Genomic DNA, 20,280 nt, shown 5'->3' with positions numbered 1-20,280 from the left:
CAGGGATCGCTTACCAAGCCTAAAGCTGGGTGGCAAGTAGTCTGAGTCTTTCAAGTGGCAGGTCACCCCATAGAAGTGGGGAAATTACATATTGCAGTAATGAGAAGAGTATGTGGGTCAACAATCACAGCAGTAATTTGCTTGGGTGCGTACTGAACAGGAAGGGTAGGAACAGTTGTATAAGTTGAGGAAGGTGACCTTGTCAGTGTCCTTGATCTCTGTTAAGTCCAACCAAAGGTGTCACTCCAGCACCACCAGGTTGGCCATGGCCTTGCCGATTGCCTGCGCACTGGCCGACAGAGTTCAAGCCATGTGCTGCATTTAAGGGGCACTGATCCTCATGTATAAAATGGTGAATTGAGGTGCTGCAGGCAGAGTGAAGCATGCGGGACCTTTGCCACATGAGCCAAACTCATGATGCAACATTTGAAAAAATGGCAAGCATGGACATTTGCTCTTATGAAATGCTCTTTGAGATCACTGGATGGCCGCATGGGAAGCACTGATGAGAGGCATCCTTCCGCTGCCAGGGCTCGTCAATAGTGAGTTCAGGAATTTGGGTATTGAGAGGAGGACATAGAATACATCTTGAGATGCAATTGAGATACTGCATTTTAATTCAGCTTAAAATTCTGAGCTTGGCTTGGCTTAAGTCATCCTTTGTCATAGAACCACAGTACACAAAGGGAAATATGGGAAATCATTCAACAAGACACTCACAGTACATAATGATTATTTTCTAGTCATTGAATGTACAGTACAATGTCTGTACACTTGTTATTTGAATGAATGCAACTGATTATGTCTAGTAAGGTTTCAGACATGAATACAAATGGTTGTTCCCTCAAAAAGTGCATTATATAATGATGTAGGGTGACACATCTGGGGAATTTTACATTAGTAGGTCAGCTACATACTTTAGTTCGGTTTTAATGAAAACATTGAACTGTGTTCTTAGAGCAAGAGTGTCATGGGGCAAGTTGTCACATATTTTAAATATTAAAACACTGTTCATTCATTAGAACGTTAGGTATTGTGTATTCTATTAATTAGAATGTTTGTTGTACACAAATTCAGCATCGCATAAGTTCAGTCAGGCCACATTAGTCAAGCTTGCATCAGCTGACAGTCAGCTGTTCCCGACAGGTACCAATCCAGTGTTGACACATATCACATGTGGTCTATTTAAATTCCCATTCTTCAGCGTCTCTTCCAACACATCGCTGCTTGCAATTAACTCCCTCCTCCAACCGCAAATCCACCAACTGAACCTGTAAATCGATCTAACTTTGCTATTTCTATACAGTGACTTTGTTGGAATCAATCTCTATCTCGTTTCGTTTACAACTCATGTAATTGTGGATTGTAATTATGTATGCATATTATGGTTCTATTCTGTACCCCAGGAGGGTTTGTCTTGCTGCTCTCCCAACTCTGTCCAAGCATGGCTGCATGGACAGGCATTTTGAGTGTTGCCCAGAACATAACCATACCGCCAACACTAACTGTATGCAATATAATTGTCATAAATATACTTGACGGAAGTGGTCCTGATTGAACAACATTTTCAAATTTCTAAATGTTACCTTTTATATGTTTGCTATTCGAATAACTGTTTTGTGTTTCATATTTGATTTTCTTTTTGACAGAGATGGATGTGGGGCCATTTAGCAGGAAACAGTGGGCTTCACAGTCTTTACGGATCACAGCCAAAGAGATCTCATTGGTTGGGAGCCGTGGCAAGAACAATGCCATCACTGAGCGCTTTTCCAAGTAAGTGATAATCACTTTTTCTCTTCATATTATCAGTGCTTATCACATGGCTATGGTAAAAGAAAAAAAAGGCCTTTATTTGTAAAGAAAATTTTGATGGTCATGTGCATTTTCAGACATCCCAAGTCTCCCGGAAGTTCCGGGAGTCTCCCGCATATTGAAAGCGGCTCCCTGAGACCCGCAAATTAGTTAAAATCTCCCGGAATCTAGACAGAGCGAGCAAAAGCGTGCATGCGAAACAGATACTGTGTTTCAAACCGTGTAGCGCACGCACAGCAGAGAGGGAGAGGGAGCGAGAGACCTTGCGTGTGTGTGCTAATGTGCGTGTGTGCGAATCGCATGTAAGACAGAGAGCATCCTGATTGGCCTGTTTCTGCAAATCAACCAATCAATTGTCAGTGTGGGCGGGCTTTTATCTCTACTCCCGAGGCCTGAACAAAATTAATCAGTTATGTCTATCTAGAAACAGGAGCACCATGGCAGAGGGAGAGTGCCACAAAACAAAAAAAAAGTATAAGACACATTTTACGGCAGACTACACGAAAGTGTACCCCTGTCTTATAGGTGTCAAACATAATGACAGTCTTGCTCAAGCATTGCCCATGGGGGGTTATATGATTGCAAAAGGCATGTTGAGGTGAGTTGACAAGTTTCATTTCATCTGCATATTATTCAGGCTAGTTGCCAAGGCTACATGAAAACAACAAACTCCTTAGACCTGTTTAAAGTTGCAATGGAAAATAAATAAATGCAGTTTACATAAATTGTATAAGCAGATTATATAAATAATAAAAGTAATCTACATATTTAAACATAGTTAACGAATAATTACATAGGCCTATAGCTTATAGAAATAATATTTTATGCTTTTATATCTTTTAGGGACCACAACATGTTAGGGAGGCTAAGCGCAGGGAAGGCTGCTCCAATATATATCAGTTCTCCCATTCAGATAGGCAAAGTCTCACTGAGAAGGTGACTACAGCTGAGATCTATTTCCTTCCCTTTTTTTGGGGGGGGGGTACCTCCCTGAAATTACCTTTTGCAGGTTGGGATGTCTGCATTTTTGATGGTCACACAGTAGGGCTGCATGATTAATTGGATGTAATTGCCATGCTCATTTTGTCAGCAAATGCGTTCTGTAATCAGCAGTATATCATCATCAAGTGCATTCAGGTGAAGCAGCATTTACTACACAGAGCCGTAGTTCAGTGAAAAGTTATGAAAAAAAAAAAAACAATTACAGATGGTTTTATTGCACGATTAGGAATTCAAAGAAATCGTCATGGGAACTTCCTGTAGCTCAACTGGTAGAGCATTGCACTATCAAGCGCAAGGTTGGGGGTTCGATTCCCGGGAACACATGATAGGTAAAAATTCATAGCCTGAATGCACTGTAAGTTGCTTTGGATAAAAGCGTCTGCTAAATGCATAAATTTAAATTACAGTTAGGGTCATTTTACAAACTCTGACTTTTGAGTCTCGTTCAGCAAAACGAACAAATCTTTTTTCGAGTCATTTCGTTTGTTTTAGCAAAATGTAATTAAAATGTTACATGTTACTTCCTTAACACATCTACTACTTATGCAAACGTTGATCACGCTATAAACAATACAAAACTATAATGTTATAAGAAACCGAAAAGATTAATTCATTATTTACCTGGTGTCGAACAGGTGTAGTTCATCTCCAATCACTCCACCGGCCTCGCTCCCATGTCCCTCGGCCCCGCCCCACTCGTCACATACCCCCATCGCCCCTCGCAGGCCGGGGGGTACTCCCGAGACGGCGCTCACGGGGACCTGCGGGAACCTGGGGGTAGGACAGGTGAGGTGAGAGAAAAGGAGATGGAAGGAGGAGCGACAGAGACGAGAGAGGGGAGAGAAAAAAATAAAAATAAAAATCCGGTTCCCAGACGCACCACTGCTCGGCCCTCCACCAGCTGGGCGATCTCCTCCGCGGTGCCTGGCGGTGGCACTGGACGGCCCTCGGCGGACGGCACGACACTCCTCCGCCGCCCGGTGGACGGCGACGGCTCCTCCGGTTTTGGGCAGCCGGCAGGAGTCCCCCGTTCCCTGCTCCTCCCTGTTCCGGCAGATGCGAACGGCGCAGACTCCTCCGCTCCCTCACGGACGGCAGCCGCCCCTCCCTATCGTGGGAGGAGCAGGGACCTCGCCCTTCCCCGGCAACTCGCTCCAGCCCACCGCCTCGAGCGTCCATGGCGGCACACTCCTCGCCTGCTCGTTGGCACTGCGGATTCACCACAGCAGCGAGGGATCTTCAGCAGCGCGTCCCTCCTTCTCCCGGGCTTCGGCACCACTGTAATGAATTAAACCTTGCTAATCATCGGGAAGAAGGAGGCGGGAACCGGCGGACAATCAAACAACATTTTAATAAAGCAAAATAAACACAAAACAGCGCACCAGCCCCTCACGGACGACTGGTGCGCGCAAATAAAAACCAAAACACAACTAAAATAACGCCCAGGCCTGGTCCTCTCTCGTCCTTCACTGTCGTCGCTCCAGTTTTATATCCTTCCATCTCCTCCATGGGCCTCGAGACCGGCGGGTCGAACAGGTGTAGTTCATCTCCAATCACTCCACCGGCCTCGCTCCCATGTCCCTCGGCCCCGCCCCACTCGTCACACCTGGGTCTTTAGCTTATGATTAGCCCACCTCACCTCTTATCTGACAAATCTTCTGGTTTGAATTGTTCCTTTATCCCGTGATAGCCCAATAAACTTAACCAATGCACTCTGAGCCAAAAAGAGAATTGATTAGTTCATCTTTCGAGTCTTCGGGTTTGAGTCATTCCTTCATCACGGGACAGCTCAATAAACTAATTCTATGCTGTCTGAGCCAGAAAGAGAATTGATTATTTCACCTTTCAAGTCCTCGGGTTTGAGTCGTTTGTTCATCACATGACAGCCCCATAAGCTAAACATATGATGTCTGAGACTGAAAGAGAATTGATTATTTCATCTTTCATTCTTTTGTCACGAGAAATTAATTTCCTTACAAATGGGTGCATAGTTATTATTATCATTATTATTTACTCTTACAGTTACATGATACGTTTCTGATCTCAAATTTTAGCTTTTTATTTCTTACAGTTTATAAATGTGTGAATTTCTGTCATGATGGTTATTCTCTATAACACTGAATATAGTAACAAAGGTAATAAAAATTTCTGGCTCAAACTGCATTGGTTAAGTATGGGGTTGTCACGTGATGAACGAATGACTCGAAAAATCCGAAGATTCAAAACAGGTGAACTAATTTCAGTACAGAACAGAAGGAAGTGCATACGCGACTGAAAAAGGTACGCAACGTGTTTTAAGCAATGATAAAGGCATTGCATTATAAATATACTTTATTATAATGAAAATAAAAGGGCAAAATATATATTGTCACAGTCCTGTGTTTATTAGTCACACTGAATCAATGAAAGCAGTTAAATCTTCTATTTATCCAGCTACCGCTATAGGCATTTCCATATAGGCATATTTGGAGAGCACCCTCTGGTTTTTGGTAGGGATGCATGATCATGATTTTTCATGGCCGATTCCGATACAGAATTTTTTTACAAGCAAACTGACCGATTCCGATACCGATTTCCTTTTTTTTTTTTTTTACTTTAAGCAACAAATAAGAAAGAAGGAAAGTATGCATAAACAAGATGTTTATTTGGTATTTAATAGGCCAAACTGGCTTTTGGCTATTGAAAACAATAACCGTAACCATTTGAAATTAACTGCAGTAACTGCACAGTAAGTAGCCTACATTCAATACAAACATAGATGGTACAGACATCAGCCTTTAGCCTTTGTTTTTGAATTGGGTTGAAACTACAGAGAACTGGCCTTAAATATAAAGATTAACTGTAACTATGAGATATTAAAGGCAACAACTGCATAGTTCTACAATCCAAATAACACAATCAACACACATTCAATAAGAGGTTTCTTAATCAGCATTCAGTATTTTAGTTTTTAAATTTGGTTTTAAATTTAAAAAAGGTCTTTACCAGTGAGACTAAATAAAAGTATGCTATATAAATACATTATTCCAAAATGTTAAAATCAAATAATGTTGGTGCGAATAAAACAAAGATGCAAAGTGTTTTATTCATCCAATTAAAAAAAAAATTATGGTAATGATTCACATCTATATTTTTTTACTTGATTCAATGAAAAATAAATAACTATTGTCTCAAGTTAAAAAATATAGATGTGAATCATTACACTTTTTTCAGTGTGCTACAGCAGGTGATTTTTAAATCAAATTAAGTCTATGTAATTTTAAGGTTAAATAAAAATAATCATCCTATACAGAACTGATTTTTTTGTCAAAAATGGTCAGCCCATGCATGATTTTTCTCATTTTAATGTGAAGCCTATAAAAATTGTGTATAAAATAACAGCCAAAGGACTGGGAAATGGTTAAAATAGACAAACTTCCTATTTCATTTATAAATGTATGATTAAATAGTTAATACACTAAACTGACTTAATAACTTCAATGTAAGGGAAACGGGTCAATTTAGCTCAAAGGGAATCATTTAAGATTTTAAAGGGAATTTGAACAGAATCACTGTTTCATGGATGATCACTGAGACGCCCTGCGATTCACTGAACGAGCTGTTTAACATCAAATCTGCGCTGGATATTAATATACAAAGTATAGTGAAAACACTATCAATTAGCACAGTAACAAGATCGGCAGTTTAAGACATTAACTTGTAAGCACAAAACACAAGATACTTCTCTTTTCAATATGAATAAGGCTTTATTAGATAAATCTAAGACATATAAACTAATCTAACACACAAACGCACGCACGCACACATTCACACAAGTTGCAGGAAGATCGAAAGTTAGGGAAAGATGAGTTTAAGAGAATGGAAATGTGGAATCCCAAGTTTACAGCAATACGTTAAATTGCATAGACATGAACAACCATCAATCACTTAATTAACCATCGCATTGAGTTCCTCAATGAGGTTAAAATTATATTACATACACCAGTACAAATGTCTGAAGGTACATTGCCTAAGTAAAGGTGTCCCTTTGTTGTCGCTGATTGGCTGGAAGTTCAGTAGTCGTTGAAGTGACGTCTTGGGAAGCCGGTGGTTGGGTGTTGGCTGAAGATGCAGAGTTGTGTGTAGCTGGTTGAAGTTGAACTCGACGTTACAAAACTTAACTCAGAACACGAAACTCTCAAACGAAAAAGAAAAGAAATAAAGTTTGACTAGACTAGGTGGTGTTTCTTGAATTTTTTTCCCAGTCCGCCCTTCCTGTAAATGAATGGCAAAGACATGGTTTCATTTACTACACATAGGCCTACTGAAGCTCGCAGTGTTTTCAACCTCTGCCGCCTCAATATAGGAGTACACGAGCACATAAACATAATTTCTAGAACTGCTCTGTGTCACTTCATGTGCATTTTACTTATTTTGAGAAAACTATAATCATATACAAAGAGACAGCAGTTAAAAAAAAACACCAATGTTTCAGGAGTTTAGTACAAAGAATACGTCACATGCTTATTAGATAACTGTATTTATGTTGATGTATATGCTTTTATTTATTATTCTTTAATTTTCACAAATTTAGAAAAGTAATCAAAAAGTACTCAAAAGTAATTAGTTACATTACTTTAATAAAGTAATTGAAAAAGTTACACTACTATTACATTTTAAACAGGGTAACTTGTAATCTGTAACCTATTACATTTTCAAAGTAACCTTCCCAACACTGGTATCCTCAAGGAATCCCATAGTTATTAAAAGACATACACAATAAGTGATTATAACATGATAGTCAAATGTGTGGGTTACACATAAATGAATATGGAGTGAAGCGATGGACTGATATTCATTTATAAGTCCTTTTGAGTTCATTTTTGTCCATATATATGTAGAAAATACAGTTTCTTTGCCATTCTCTTGACAAAGATTTCTGTGGAGACCAGAGGTTCAAAGCCCCCCCCCCCCCCCCCCCTCCCCCTTAGGAATTTCAGTCTGGTTCTGCTGGGGGAAGGGTTTAAGGATATTGTGTATAACCCTCATGGGTTTACATTAGGGGTGTAACGATTCACTCGTTTTCTCGATGCATCGATTACAAACCCTGTCGATTCATATGCATCGATCTTGAAACATGATTTTTGAATCGTGAATCGCCGATCTTGGACAGTGATCGATTCAAAATGCTAAGAATCGAATGAATCCCGATTTCTATAGCGATTCAATGCTTTCAAAATGTATACACATTAAATTACTACACGAACGAATTAATGGAGACCTTGAAGAGTGTTCGTGAATCGTGCCTCTTATCTGTCCTTCACGCGCTCCACTGTTTACCGACTGAGACTGTCACAGGATTGCGCTCGCGCGCCGTTCGTCTCTGACGCAGCGGACGTGTGATCTATAGGACTCGTGAAGTAGTTTTATACTTTTCTGAAGTTTGTCAATGGCTCTCTGCATCTTACCGACGGAGTTACCGGAGCCGTCGACAGCTGTGTTTATTGCATGGACGGAGCAGAAATGTAAGTGTCTAAATCATACGCACAGTTCCACTGAATGATAAATGTGTTTAAACAATGCGGATGAACCGAATATACGAAGGATCTTTTAAAATTAACCACAGCATTAACAACGACCTTGAAATAAGAGCACGAGATTTATCTGATAATATGCATGAAAGTAGCCTAGCGTTTGTTTCATTAGCAAACAGACATCTGGCGCGTTTTCTCTCAGAATCATTCGCTGATGGAGAGGAAAAGTTAAATAGAGATGAAGACGTTTTCACACTGAAAGAGAAGCGATCTCGCTCTCATAGACGTGCCAGGCTATATCTACAGCTAAACTGAATAAAAGCAGAATGAACTGATGAAACTAAAAAAAACCCACAAACAATTTATGAATGATGCAGTGCTAATTGACATTTATTACAGTACAGAAACTATAAAGTATATTTTCTACCTTATTCTGTGCAGAAAATTTAAATAATTGCTAATTAAATGTAGCCTAGTATATAAAACAATCATAAAATTGCCATTAGGAAAAAAATATCGATATATATATATATACACACACACACACACACACACACACACACACATTCAGTTTACAGTTAAAACAGTTTGACACTGGATACTGGTTTGCTGACACCATTCTAATGGCCTTCAAGTGAAAGCTGAAAGAAAGGAAAAATGAAAATGCTTGCTGCTAGCGCCAGTAGGGGGCAGCAATTTACCATATAAATTTAAATGAGCAATCATTAATTGTTCTTTCTTTGTTTTCAGCTCAGGGTCGTAAGCTTTGAACAACTAAGCAATGTCAATAGTCTGTTCCATTAAATGTATTGGTTTTTAATTAACTTGTATTGATATCAATATCCCCTGAGAATGACTTGATGCCACCACTTAGGCAGTTCTTCTTTTACTCAAGTGTGTGTTTAGTGTTACCTTAAGCGTAATCAAAGTGTTTTCAAAGAGGTTTCCAGCTTTCCCACATCTGATATTGATCAGACAAATATCAGATGTGTCAGATGGGTCAGGATACTACAACAGAGCAGTGTTTTGATTGAGAAATAGTGAGAAATAGAAATAGTATACTTTTATAGTAGTAATAGTATACTTTTTAGAGTTTAAAGTTTTTTGTCCATATTAAACCAAAAAAGAAAAGTGTATTCTGATGTCAATCAATTTTTTTTTAGTGATTGTGATTATGATACTTCACATTTTCTCATACTTTTTTCTTTTTCTTTTTTTCCCCCTTTTCTTCTTTTTTCAGATATCAGAAAGCTGCTGAGGACGCAAGTGCAGAGAAGAAAAAATCTGTAAGTTTTACTGGTTTTACTATAATTGAATATGATGGAAACTGTTTGAAAAACTGTACTCTTCTTTACCTCATACAGTCTCTAGGTTGTGTTTTGTTATATTTAAAAAATATATAATAAATTAATTAACATTTCTATGTTTGTGTTTTACATGACATGACATGAGGTGACATCAGATTTTTCATTTTTGGTTTAACTAATTCTTTGCACGTTTAAAACATCAGAATCAGTGCAAGACGTTATCTGTTTCAGTTCCTTAAGAAGGTTAGTCAGTGTAATGATAGGTGGTTTACTGTTAACTCCCAGTAGTAAATCATCAAATCACATCCGTTTAAAGGTCTTTATGTCCTGGTTGAAATATTTTCCTGTTTTTCCTCCCTCTCTCTCTCTTTCTCTCTCTCTCTCTCTCTCTCTCTCTCATCCTATGTGTGTGTGTGTTTATTTATTTATTTATTTGTCTTCTTGAATTTTACAGCCTCATGTATTCTTATGAAATAGACAGGAAAGAGTTAAATTTCATCACATGTATCATGTCCTGTATGCAGGTTTCACTGCAGGCGCCTTTTAATCACCCCATCCCTCCCCCCGCCCGCATTCCTTTCACCTCTCTCTTTCCTTTCTTCATTTGGGCTGTTCAGTTGGGCGGGACTACTTCTTACAAGTTTCTTGCCTGCTGCACATCTGGTAAAGCTTTATCACTGATGTTCAACGCTCAAGGAACTCGGAGAAAGCAGAGCTGAGAAAAAACATAAAGAGTGTCCTGTCTACCAGGTCTTTTCTTGCATCTCCTACAACTTCTCTTTCTGGCATCTTGTTTCAGCATGGTTTCACAATGACTGTTGCATGAATGTAGTCCTCTGTCTATTGAGCCGTATTGACTTGGAGTTGTGAGATGTTATGCAAAAGTAAAAAGCCATTCTATGTTTGAATTGTCTATTGGACAGTTGTAACTCTTTTAAACCCATCAGTATTGGTATTCTGCTTGACATTATGTCAGCGATGTAATACATTTCTAAATAAAAGTAAAAACAACAACTATCAAAAAAGTTTATTTGTGGATTATTGCACTAAAACAATGATTGATGAAATGATAGTTTTTTGGGGCAGCGTGTCATTATGGGATGTTATTTGGTGTTCTAGTAGTGATTAAATCTTGACTGTGTTTATGAGATGTTTTAAACAGCTGTTTTGAGTTTTCCTGGATTGTTGTAGTAGCCTCATGTGGAGGTATTGTCCAATGTCTCGTCATGTTCAAACATTTGCCTGTTGCTATGGAGTTGCTATGGAGTATGGAGTCAGTGAATTACACTGACACTTCTGTTCCAAACTAAAGCTACTAAAATATTTACATTCAGTAATTTTGATGCTTTAACAAACTTATTTCAGTTAGTTGTCAAGGAAACATTTTATTTATGTCAAGTTTTTAATCTTATATTTAAATTTATTTCAGCTATATTTCAATAAACTAAATAACTATTTATTTATTTGGATTAGTTTGATTTTACAACATAAAATATGAATGATATATGTAGTGAAGGAGAGGAGTATGCGATTGATAGCCCTTGAAGTAACACTTTGTCCATACCTAGCCTAGCAACCACATAGCAACACCCTAACATTGTGACAAGCCCCAATTATTTGTAACATGTAAACATGTAAAAGTAGTTGGAATTCACCACAGGTATTTTATTTATTTATTTATGTAACTGTATGTTTGTAATTGTTGTAATGATCTCTTACATGATAATAATTTTAGCTCCTTCTCAGTCTGTTGACAGTGCACCTTTGTCCCTGCGATCAGGAAACCTGAGTGTACTGAAGAAACGCTGGGAACAGACACATCAGGAGAAATCTGCTCCCCAGCTGAGTGTGGCACCAATGAGACTGACGCCTCGGCCTGCTTCCTGCAAACCCAGCAATCCTCCAGAACCATCTGCTTCCTCCAGCAAGCTCATGCGACATCCCAGCCTGACTCAAGAGTCAACCTCCCATGAAAGACCTAATGCGACTTCATCTGATCTATGTTCCCCTGCAGAGAAACCAGCCCTGCCCCTCAAAAACCTTAAAATGATGTTTGAAAAGGGCAAAAGCAAGGTGAGATAGTCACATATGAATGTCATCAGGCTACCTCTCTCTGCACTCTCTATAGTTTACTTCCGGTTCATTTAGGTAGGAAAAAAAAAACATTAAGTTGCATTTTTCACTCTTACATGGCCAGGCATAATCAAAGGAAAGAAATCTAAAACTGTGTTTTGCATAAAGAAAATGCAGTGTATTTAGGGCAACTGAATTCAAATTATATTTTATGACAAACTAATTTTTCATTGCAAATTACTGTAAAGGATTCTCATTTCAAAACAAATCCCACTCCCAGTAGTACAAAAAATTAACAAACATAATTAAGCACATCAAATACATCCAATGTTACAGTACATCAAGTACATCAAATATTCAAGGCATTAAAATATACAATAGTATAAATGTGATAGATTCGTTTGCATTGCAAGTTTCGCTTACATTAAGCACAAATATAAATAGATACTAGTCCCACTACCTTTAAAAAAATAGAAGGTCTATAAAATAGAATACAATGAGTTTAACAAATGAATACCATTGAACATACTGTATTTAATTAATCTAATTAATTAAATTAAATTAGATTTAATTAAATTAGTCTTACCTCTCAGAGAGGTCCTACAAGGTAACTTGGAGAGGTGTCCAAGTCGCAACATCTAACTACTGGGGTGCCTCAGGGCTCAGTTCTTGAACCACTTCTCTTCTCTGTCTACATTGCATCACTAGGTTCTTTCATTCAGAAACATGGTTTTCATATCACTGCTATACTGGTGACACTCAACTCTACTGTACCTACTGCATCTCAACTTATCTAACAGACATTTCTTGCTGGATTAAGGACCATTACTTTCAGCTCAACCTGACCAAGAGAGAACTGCCTGTGGTTCCATCAAACGATTTCATTCCATCAAACAATTTCACCATCAAATTAGGCACATCAACCATAACTCCTTCAAAAACAACCAGAAACCTTAGAGTTATGATTGATGATCAGCTGACTTTCTCAGACCACATTGCTAAAATTGTCCGGTCCTGCAGATTTGCTTTATTCAACATCAATATGATCAGGCCCTTTCTTTCGGAATATGCTTCTTGTTCAAACTCTTGTTCTGTCCAGGCTGGACTATTGCAGTGCTCTCTTTGCAGGTCTTCCAACCAATTCAATCAAACCTTTACTATTAATCCAGAAAGTGGCAGCAAGATTAATTTTTAATGAGCCAAAAATAAAGCATGTCACACCTCTGTTTATCAATTTGCACTGGCTACCAGTAGCTACTCGCTAAAATGTTATGCATTTAGGCATTCATGTTTGCCTACAAAACCACCACTGGTTCTGAACTCCCTTTACCTAAATTCAGTACGTCAGACTTATGTGCCCTCTAGAAGCTTACGTTCTGCAAGTTAACCTCCCTTTATTGTGCCATCCCAAAGAGGCACAAAATTACTTTTATGGACTTTTAAATTAAATGTTCCCTCAGCCGACTCAATCCAAGCAGCTGAGTCCGTAGCCATATTCAAAAAGTGGCTAAAAACCTCTAACACTAGTTTGCTTTATTCTTTTTCTATTCTTTCTGTTTTCTTTTTATTTATTATATAAATAACAAAATCAACAAAGGCCTCTAACACTAGTTTGCTTTATTCTTTTTCTATTCTTTCTGTTTTCTTTTTATTTATTATATAAATAACAAAATCAACAAAGGCCTTGTGACGAGTGGGGCGGGGCCGAGGGACATGGGAGCGAGGCCGGGGGAGTGATTGGAGATGAACTACACCTGTTCGTCCCACCGGTCTCGAGGCCCATGGAGGAGATGGAAGGATATAAAACTGGAGCGACGACAGTGAAGGACGAGAGAGGACCAGGCCTGGGCTTTTAGTTGTGTTTTGGTTTTTATTTTATGCGCACCAGTCGTCCGTGAGGGGCTGGTGCGCTGTTTTGTGTTTATTTTGTTATTAAAATGTTTTTGATTGTCCGCCGGTTCCCGCCTCCTTCTTCCGGATGAATATGAAGGTTGATATCGTTACAGTGGTGCCGAAGCCCGGGAGAAGGAGGGACGCGCTGCTGAAGATCCCTCGCCGCTGTGGTGAATCCGCGGTGCCATCGAGCTGGCGAGGAGTGTGCCGCCATGGACGCTCGAGGCGGTGGACTGGAGCGAGTTGCCGGGGACGGGCGAGCTCGCTACCGGCCGCCCACGATGTGGAGAGACGGCTGCCGTCCGTGAGGGAGCGGAGGAGTCGGCGCCGTTCGCCAGGTGGCCGGAGCCTGCTGCCTCCGCCGGAACGGGGAGGAGCAGGGAACGGGGGACTCCTGCCGGCTGCCCAAAACCGGAGGAGCCGTCGCCGTCCACCGGGCGGCGGAGGAGTGTCGTGCCGTCCGCCGAGGGCCGTCCAGTGCCACCGCCAGGCACCGCGGAGGAGATCACCCAGCTGGTGGAGGGCCGAGCAGCGGTGCGTCTGGGAACCGGAATTTTTTATTTTATTTTTTTCCTCTCTCCCCTCTCTCGTCTCTGTCGCTCCTCCTTCCATCTCCTTTTCTCTCGCCTCGCCTGTCCTACCCCCAGGTTCCCGCAGGTCCCCGGGAGCGGCCCCCCCCGGAGGGAGGGGGGGGGGGAGTAGAGCGCAGTCTCGGGAGTACCCCCCGGCCTGCGAGGGGCGATGGGGGTATGTGACGAGTGGGGCGGGGCCGAGGGACATGGGAGCGAGGCCGGGGGAGTGATTGGAGATGAACTACACCTGTTCGTCCCACCGGTCTCGAGGCCCATGGAGGACATGGAAGGATATAAAACTGGAGCGACGACAGTGAAGGACGAGAGAGGACCAGGCCTGGGCTTTTAGTTGTGTTTTGGTTTTTATTTTATGCGCACCAGTCGTCCGTGAGGGGCTGGTGCGCTGTTTTGTGTTTATTTCGTTATTAAAATGTTTTTGATTGTCCGCCGGTTCCCGCCTCCTTCTTCCGGATGAATATGAAGGTTGATATCGTTACAGTGGTGCCGAAGCCCGGGAGAAGGAGGGACGCGCTGCTGAAGATCCCTCGCCACTGTGGTGAATCCGCGGTGCCATCGAGCTGGCGAGGAGTGTGCCGCCATGGACGCTCGAGGCGGTGGACTGGAGCGAGTTGCCGGGGACGGGCGAGCTCGCTACCGGCCGCCCACGATGTGGAGAGACGGCTGCCGTCCGTGAGGGAGCGGAGGAGTCGGCGCCGTTCGCCAGGTGGCCGGAGCCTGCTGCCTCCGCCGGAACGGGGAGGAGCAGGGAACGGGGGACTCCTGCCGGCTGCCCAAAACCGGAGGAGCCGTCGCCGTCCACCGGGCGGCGGAGGAGTGTCGTGCCGTCCGCCGAGGGCCGTCCAGTGCCACCGCCAGGCACCGCGGAGGAGATCACCCAGCTGGTGGAGGGCCGAGCAGCGGTGCGTCTGGGAACCGGAATTTTTTTTTTTTTTGACAATCAAAAACATTTTAATAACAAAATAAACACAAAACAGCGCACCAGCCCCTCACGGACGACTGGTGCGCATAAAATAAAAACCAAAACACAACTAAAAGCCCAGGCCTGGTCCTCTCTCGTCCTTCACTGTCGTCGCTCAAGTTTTATATCCTTCCATCTCCTCCATGGGCCTCGAGACCGGTGGGACGAACAGGTGTAGTTCATCTCCAATCACTCCCCCGGCCTCGCTCCCATGTCCCTCGGCCCCGCCCCACTCGTCACAGGCCTCTAACACTAGTTTGCTTTATTATTTTTCTATTCTTTCTGTTTTCTTTTTATTTATTATATAAATAACAAAATCAACAAAGGCCTCTAACACTAGTTTGCTTTATTATTTTTCTATTCTTTCTGTTTTCTTTTTATTTATTATATAAATAACAAAATCAACAAAGGCCTCTAACAGTAGTTTGCTTTATTCTTTTTCTATTCTTTCTGTTTTCTTTTTATTTATTATATAAATATATAAATAAAAACACTTGCCACATGCACTGTATTAAGCTATGACTTGTTATACAACTTGCATATCATTGCTCTTTTGTTGATTTTGATTGCTTCCATTGTCCTCATGTGTAAGTGGATTTGGATAAATGCATCTGCTATTAAATGTAAATGTAATAAATACATATAATCCCGAATGCATTTAGATGCATTTTTAAAAACCTAATTGATTAAAAAAAAATGTGTTGCAACACATTTTTGCTTTTCTGTCAAAGATTTTGTTTTGTCTTGCTTTTCTAGTTTAGATTTTTTTTTTTTCAGCCAAAATATAAAAAAATTCTTAAATCAAGAAGGATTTTCTAGACAAGTAAAACATTTTATCTGGTTTTAGAAAAAAATAAAAAAGATTTTAATAATTTTTTGCTTGAAACAAGCAAAATAATTTGCCAGTGTGGTAAGCAAAATAATCTTATTTCAACCGAAAACAATATTATTTTGCTTTCCCCATTGACAGATTATCCAATGGGTTATCCAGATTATCCAATTATTGTTACTTTCTCCATCAAGCAAAAACACTTATTTTGGCTGGAAATAAGATAAATGAATGAATGAATGAATGAAATCTAAGATAGAAAAGCATTTTTTTTCCAGTGTGCTTTATGTAGAACAGGTGCAGAATAAATCGGTTTTACTTCTTTCTAAATAAATTGTATCTTGTTGAAGCTTTAGTAAACATGTTAAAGTGGCTGGTTGATTTAAACAAATAATTTAGAAGAACTTCCCTCAAGCTCTTTAGTTCTATTTTCAAATGGTAAATTAGTCAATTTAAGAATAATTTAATCAACTTACCTCCTTTAACTGAGTGCCCATTCCACTTTTTCAGAGGCCTGGCATGTGCTCACATTCCTACTTGATTCCTTGTGCTGTTTTGGAATGTCTCATTCCATGGTAATGTTGAGATAGCCATCTGCACTCAAAAACAGTTACTGAATCTAACATTGTCTTCATGATAAGCTTAAGTTATTAGATACTGGAAGCAGAGTAATTTTCTCCCAAATAAATACTTTTGCTTTTGATTATTTTTAATTTTGACTATTTTTTTTTATTTTCATTACTGAATTTTAAAGGCAGTTGTTAGATGCAGTTTCATTGTGAACGATTGGCAGAGGCAGGGGATGAAAAGCAATAAAAATTATTATTCGAAATATTTGAAATATTATATGATTCGTTTTGTCATGCTTGATCTTACTTTGTCAGACCAGAAAAAAAAAAGATAAAGATATTCAACCAAGCAAAAAAAAAAAAAAAATCGTACATTTTAATTTACATTTAATTTAATTTACATAATTTACAAAGTTTCCAGATGAAGGGCTGCTGATATAAGCTTTACAAAAATGTTTTTAGTCATGCTGTCCTACTCACCTAACAAAACATGTTATCCCACACTCAGTTATACCCATCTGTTTGCTTCATGCTCATGTTGTATATGCTGTTGATGATGTCATACCACTGGTATGCACATACTCTTTAAACACCACCAGATCTCTGGAGCACTACAAAACCTTCCACAGACTGCACACAGTTTGTTTCTCCATCTGTCTCCTTGCCTTTTTCCCTAACTGATGTAACCTGGTTTATTTAAGCATGTTCATGTCTTTGTAAAACCATCTTGTTGCATTTATGGTGAGGGAAGAAAGTGAGTTAAACTTTGTAAAAAAAATTTTTGTCTTGTACCAAGTCAAGGCAGCTTTAATTTTTTTTGCGCTTTTATTAAAAAAAAAAATAATAATAAAATAAAAAGCACTTAGATATGTCTCACAAATGCGAGAACAGACTCAAGACAGACAAGTGAATAAAGTTCCAACACAATCATTAATAGAATCATTAATAGAAATCCACAGGGTAAACATTAACACAAAGTAGCAGCATACACACACTTTATGCAAACATGACCAGACCCAAAAATGATGGAAAACAGGAATTTAAGTATAGAATGAAAGGGGTGATTTATTAAACACATCGGAACTGAATGAACAAATCATATTATTAACCATAGAAACAAAGGAAAATCAGGAAATCAAACAAAGGAATATGGGAACAAATAAATGCAAGTCCATGAAACTGAAAGAAAATTTAAATACTGGTGACAATTTAGTGCAGTACATTAAGAATAAGCTTAAATTGAGTGGATTGAATTACTGTAGAATATATAAATAATTTTCTTTTAAAATTTAAATCACATCAGTTAAAATCTGATGTTTGTTTATATAAAACACTAATTCATATTGCATTTTGCAACATGTTATTTACTTACAGGTGTTACATTTCTTTTTCTATCTATCTTTCTTTCTTTCTCTCTTATTATTAAATATAATTTTTTTTAAATAATTAATTATTTAATTATTAAATAAATTTCAAATCTTGATATGTAAAATACAATGTTAAAAAAATATATATATATTTTATATTCTTGGTGGATTTATTTTTGGTTTTGTGTTTTCTGAGATTTTGTTAAGATAATTTTCAGTCTGTATACCAGTGTATAACATGGTTAGAGAAAAGTTGATGTCAGCTTTGTGCTATTTCCTTATTATGCTCACATGCAAATGTCATTGTTGTATGTGCACTACAAATTTCTGTCAAATTTTATAGGCAGATGTTTTCAGTCTGTGGCTGGTTTACATGGTTTGTACTTAATTCCTTAGGTGCAAAACGAAGTGAACACCAGCTCAGAAGATGTGGATACACAAATGGGAAACAAAGGTTAATACAAAATACATCTCTTTGTATGATGTCTAGTTGCAGGAGGAAGATAGATAGATAGATAGATAGATAGATAGATAGATAGATAGATAGATAGATAGATAGATAGATAGATAGATATACCATGAATATATACAAATATATTTATGAATGAATAAATGAACAAATAAATGAATTCTATCATAGGTACTTCCAGTCTGAAGCGCAGTGGCTCGATCAAGGACAGGATGGCGAAATATCAATTATCCGTCACCAGACAGGCTTCTTTTACTGTGCCACGCACTGTGAGTATGTTTGCTGTGTGTATAGTCCACAGCATGTTCAGATACAAATAACATTTGATCTGATAAATAAAGAATGCTTCATGTTAGCCAGTGTCTGAAGGACTTGCATAAACACACCAATCTTGAAGAAGTGTGCCTATGTAAAACTTCATCATATTAAAATTATCTGAAGGTAAATACGCAGTCTAATTTCCATCTTCCTTCTAAAATATACATAACTGTATGATGCTGACTTTCGGATAGAACTTTGATTGCTGTGTCATGGTCTTGACATTATGGGAATGTTAATTACTACGGTGCCATACTGAATAAATGCCTGCTCACCTTCTGTGAAATCAACTGAAGTGAACCAGGCTGTAGCCAGATTTGATGAAAACTAAGTGACCAACTTAGTGCCTAGAGGCACAGATTAATTCCATAGTTCATTACCCTTTAGTTGGGATGCTCCTACAAACAGATTGGTTCGAGACCAAATCTGTAGACTAAAGCCTCTGGCAGACCTAACCAGGGAGGCTTAACCTACAGCTGCTGCTGCCAATGACTTCTAATCTGAAAAGGGGAAACTGCCGACCCTACCTAATAAGTGATATAAGCGGCTGCATAGTGCCCCGTGGCCACCAGGGGGCCCCGTGTCGGGAGCTCAGAGAGCAATCACGGGATAAGGTGAGATGATGGTGGAGATGGCTACAGCAGAGCTGAGCTGGAGCATTCTCTGAAGCTTTACTTCCATAAGAAATAATAAAAATTACTTCGTGGACACGCACTGTAGGTGTCTGACAAATTGTGTAGAACACTCAGTGCACTCAGTAGCTCCGGTCCAGATTGCGAGATCGAAAGCGAAACAAAAAAGGATGTGTGCACATTCAAAAGTAATTTCAATTCCAGCAGTTTGAGGGCGGTTGTGGCTCCCTGATGCATGCAAATTATGCTGCATACAACATATACGCTGTAATAAGTATGCAAATTTTAATAGGATGTGTAGTTATAACCATCTCTTATCTCTGTATTAGAGACCTGCACAGGATGGATGTTTCAGTCCTGCTCCCGCAAGATTCTGTCCCGCGCCCACCCGCTCCCGCAGAAATATAGCCTAACTTATCTGGTCCCGCTCCCGCCCGCGACATTCACGTTTTGTCCTGCTCCCGCCCACAGAATCCCACATAAAAGTAATCTATATAGATTTTTTCCAGTACATCGAATACATTTACATGAAATTGTTCTGTAACATTTCCTAAGCTCCACAACATCCCAGAATAAATGCTCCCGATAAAAGATTAGAGTAGATTCTAACTTAATCACCTCTGATTGGCCATTGTGTTCCAGAAATCAACAACTGAGTCTGTGATTGGCTACATTGCGCAACCCTTTAAAACGTGTTATAAACAGAAGCTATGTCTAGCTTGCGCATGTCGTTTTAATGTTTTTTTTGTTTGATTTTTTTTTTTGCAACAGACAAATAACAATGTATATAAATCCTCTTTTAGTTTGTTTGTTTTTTATTTCAATGACCAATTTGTGGAAAATAAATCAGATAGGAGGTCAAACATTCTAAAAACTCTAAAAACAAAGATATGGCATTTATTGCAAGATTAGTTAAAACATTCAAAATGCACCTGCAGAATATTT

The 20,280-nt window shown here is 39.3% G+C and overlaps 1 protein-coding gene across 3 annotated transcripts in view; it reads left to right on the top strand.

The window, feature by feature from the left end:
* Positions 1 to 20,280, top strand: part of LOC132126148 (LIM domain and actin-binding protein 1-like) — a 66,040-nt gene that overhangs the window by 17,189 nt on the left and 28,571 nt on the right. Inside the window, exons 2-6 of one of the 3 annotated variants that reach the window (XM_059537244.1) lie at positions 1,650 to 1,773; positions 9,568 to 9,613; positions 11,381 to 11,707; positions 18,313 to 18,370; positions 18,557 to 18,654. In XM_059537244.1, coding sequence (XP_059393227.1) covers positions 1,652 to 1,773; positions 9,568 to 9,613; positions 11,381 to 11,707; positions 18,313 to 18,370; positions 18,557 to 18,654 — 651 coding nt within the window. In that variant the 5' untranslated portion in view covers positions 1,650 to 1,651. Of the gene's footprint in view, positions 1 to 1,649; positions 1,774 to 9,567; positions 9,614 to 10,229; positions 10,385 to 11,380; positions 11,708 to 18,312; positions 18,371 to 18,556; positions 18,655 to 20,280 lie in introns of those variants that run through there. The other 2 variants (XM_059537245.1, XM_059537246.1) reach the window with 2 other exon arrangements.

This window comes from Carassius carassius, chromosome 44, assembly GCF_963082965.1.
Source record: "Carassius carassius chromosome 44, fCarCar2.1, whole genome shotgun sequence".
Lineage (NCBI taxonomy): Eukaryota > Metazoa > Chordata > Actinopteri > Cypriniformes > Cyprinidae > Carassius > Carassius carassius.
The sequence above is the reverse complement of the archived record's forward strand: the minus strand, read 5'-3'. Positions and strand labels throughout refer to the sequence as shown.